Below are 3,474 nucleotides of genomic sequence, written 5' to 3' on the forward strand. Positions count from 1 at the left end.
GATGAAGTAAACATTACATTTATTTAAAGATATCATTAGCTATATAATTATGCACATGTAGAATTTGCAATATATATGCAGGTGCCTATTATATTTACCATTTGAATGTAAATGTACATGTTTTAAAATACATATACATGTAGGATAATATTTTCTAGTCTCCAAAAGTATATGTATATTAAATGTGCATATTATGCATGTAAAGGTATACATGTACGTGTAGATGCACAAGTGTATTAATAATTAAATTTGAATTCATTGTTACAGTTTTTGGATCTAACTAAGATTTGGTGTCATTGTTTATAACAGCACTGAGAAGGACAGACTTATTACATTTTAATTGTTATTGACTATCATGTGTTTGTTCATGTATGTTATGTATTTTGATAAATTTTATATTTTTTTACGAACATTAAAATAATAAATGCACATGTGATAACATAACTATTGTACTTAAATGTAGCAAAAATCTACTTGTACATGTAGATTAAATCATCATTGAGTTTGAATTTTCACATCATGTTTAATAATGTTTATTGTCTTTCGATGGCTGTTGTATAGTTGCCTTTTGTTGTGTAGGGGACATCCATTTTGTTCCTCAGCTGGTGTAGCTTTGTGTATCCTTCCTTAAAGTCTAGAGGATTACTGAATGAATCTACCAGAAGCTCACATGTTGCTGAATACAGTCAACAGCTTAGTCTCCTCTTCATTGGACAACAAATTAGCTGCCACTTTCTTCTCGCACAAATTTAGAGACCGAAAAATTGAGCATTTGCTATATTTAGAATATGTTGTGTCAGCCACCATATAAACTTTACTGGAACAATTCATACAGGAATAGTGTACTGTGATGTTTTGTACTCCGATGATCTCATCTTGTTTAAGTTGCAGTGTTGCTTCGTACACTCCTTCAGCTACAACAACTGTGTTGACTGGAGTAAAAATTGTGTTGCTTGAAAATTGGAGTGTATTTTCTTCCCTCTAGCTTTTGACTGTCAGGAATTTAAATTCGTATGCACTGCTTTCCTCCAATCTATCAATTTAATTCTCCCAGCAAAATAGAACAATTTTTACTGTGCTGTCTCCCAGTGTTACTTCTTGCAAAAGGATAGTGGAAACTGCTCGAGCTGGACAAACTTTGATACCTTGAGCGGTGATATCTATTTGAGTGTAATCCATCACATTTTCCACTTCAGTATAATTGTAACTTTAGGGCATTCATCTTTCTTCGAATCAAATTTTTTTGGTAGTGGTAAAACTGTTAGTTCCTGTTGACAAAAATTTCAAGCTTATCAGCAGATCTGCTTTTTTGACACAGCAGTTTTTGATGAGGACTGGTTTCCTTTTTTCTTTGAGCTCTGCCAAATTGTCTTGAAGTCCTCCATGAAAGCTAATGAGTCTCATGTCTGAATTACCATCACTGTTAATCCCATCGAAGTGCTCTGTCCCAGTTTTGGCTTTCTTGACCGGAGACAGATTGTCATTGCAAAGTGGACATCAGCACTTCCCTCTTCTTGCTCTATTTCAGATATGGAATTAAAGCAAGGTATAATTCTACATTTTTCATTTTCCTTTTATAGAAAAATAAAATTGTACGTGTGAAGCAATACGTATACTGATACAGGAGGCAGAATATATGTGGAACATTCTACATGGCAAAAACTGTTGTCCACACTCTTCCATTTGACATGAGAATATCACAGTGGCTTTTACTATGTGGCTAAATTATTGTCATCAGAATGCTACGTAGCACTATGCCTATAAATAAGAGGCCTCAATTGGTTTCATTCCACAGTATTATACTGTTACAAAGCCTTTCCTGCCCTGTCACTGAAGTCCAAAATAAAGATGAGCACAGAGGAATTGTAAGAAACTATTGTATAGCTAACTGCTTGAGAATGATGTAACTATAACAAATTTATCTATTGTAGGAAGACGCATTAGAAGATGAAGACAGAGATATGAAGACTGTCAGTATCCATAAATTTTCATTTGATTTAGTTCATTACTCTCTTTGACTTGTATATGTTGTGCAGTTTTTGAGATTGCAATTAAAGAGTAGAAGAAAGAAAATGAAAGAAAGGAAAAGTGGCATTGTGTGCCTACCATGCTAAAACTTTTGAAGTATATCTATAATAGCTACATATAACAATAAAATTACTAGAACAATGTAGAACATTAAGGGGCGAGCCTGAGCGAAATATTCAGTTCAGTTTTGACTTTTATTATCAATTTTGTAAAAAATTCATTTTCATCAATAATGTTTTTAATTAATTATTGTGCAACAAACCAACTGAATTAAATCAAAATAATGATCCCAAGTTTACAATAGTGAATGAATCACAGTTTGATGAATAAATTGAAGTTAAATGATTGTCAAAGGAGAGTCATTAATCAGATGATGCTGAAGGCACTTTACTCACAGTCTTTATTGTGTTAGTTGCAGTATAGTATTGCACTGATATCTCACCACTACTTAGTAGATTTTCCTCAAGTGTCTCACCATCTACATCTGATATAATGTCTTGCATATGCTCATTATACGCAGTGAGGTACCACTTCTTAGATTCTTGTGAGAGAAGAATTTTTGCTGATTTACAACTGTTACAATGGCTTAATTTCGGTGTTGCTTGACACTTAATGCACCTTGCAAGAACTTCACTAACATGACGAACTGATCCAGTACAAACCATGCAGCTGGTGTAATCAGTTACACTTAATATGGAAACAATTTCACCATAAGCTTTTATTATTGGATGTGTTGCTTGAACTGTAATTTCATCATCCTCATCTTCCTCAGGTAGATCTATTTCAAGAAAATCAAGGAGCAGCTCAACTGATGCACCATCACAAAAGGACAGGTATTTGATTCCTTCAAACTGCTTTACTAATACCTTGACCAACTTGTAGCACTTCCCTTTCTCCAACATACTGGTATCCTTCTCCCACAATACAATTCGACAACACACACTTAAATCTCGAATCACAATCTTGTTTCATTAGTCGCTTTCCAAACTTCGTTGTTATCTCAACTATTTCATCAACTTCAACTACTTTACCACAGGTGGAGGTGTGCTGGTTGACATTAGCTGCAAATACTTGGTCTATGGCAACAGTATCATCCACAATCTCAGCTTTATCAACTTAAAATTTCTTTGGAGAATCTTCTACAGTAGAAAACCTGGTTGTTACTACTTCAAGGTTAGAGTCAAATTTATTTGTTTGAACTCGACAATCGGTGAGAGCAAGAGAAGTATTCTGATCTTTGAGTTTTTCTATTGATGATCTCAATTTCGGTTCAAAAGAAAAGAACTTGACTGATTTATTCCCATTGCTGATTTTCCCATGAAAGTAATTACAATTTTCCCTATTCCTGCCCTTTTTAAGGGGTGACAACTCTACTACTTGCCCATGAACAGTGACATTATACTTCTAGTTCGCTGACATCATATGAACGCTTTGTAGGAGTAGAGC

At 34.2% G+C, this 3,474-nt stretch overlaps 1 protein-coding gene across 1 annotated transcript in view; it reads right to left on the reverse strand.

The window, feature by feature from the left end:
• LOC105312856 (formin-like protein 20) overlaps window positions 1-2,930 on the reverse strand; it is a gene marked incomplete at its 3' end in the record, with an annotated part of 5,398 nt that extends 2,468 nt beyond the window's left edge. Inside the window, exon 1 of the mRNA XM_011405815.1 lies at window positions 2,420-2,930. Within this exon, the coding sequence (XP_011404117.1) occupies window positions 2,420-2,930 (511 nt within the window). The remainder of the gene's footprint in view (window positions 1-2,419) is intronic.
• Window positions 2,931-3,474: the final 544 nt, after the last annotated feature.

This window comes from Amphimedon queenslandica, unplaced genomic scaffold (assembly GCF_000090795.2).
Source record: "Amphimedon queenslandica unplaced genomic scaffold, v1.1 AMPQUscaffold_13397, whole genome shotgun sequence".
In the NCBI taxonomy this organism is placed as follows: Eukaryota; Metazoa; Porifera; class Demospongiae; order Haplosclerida; family Niphatidae; genus Amphimedon; species Amphimedon queenslandica.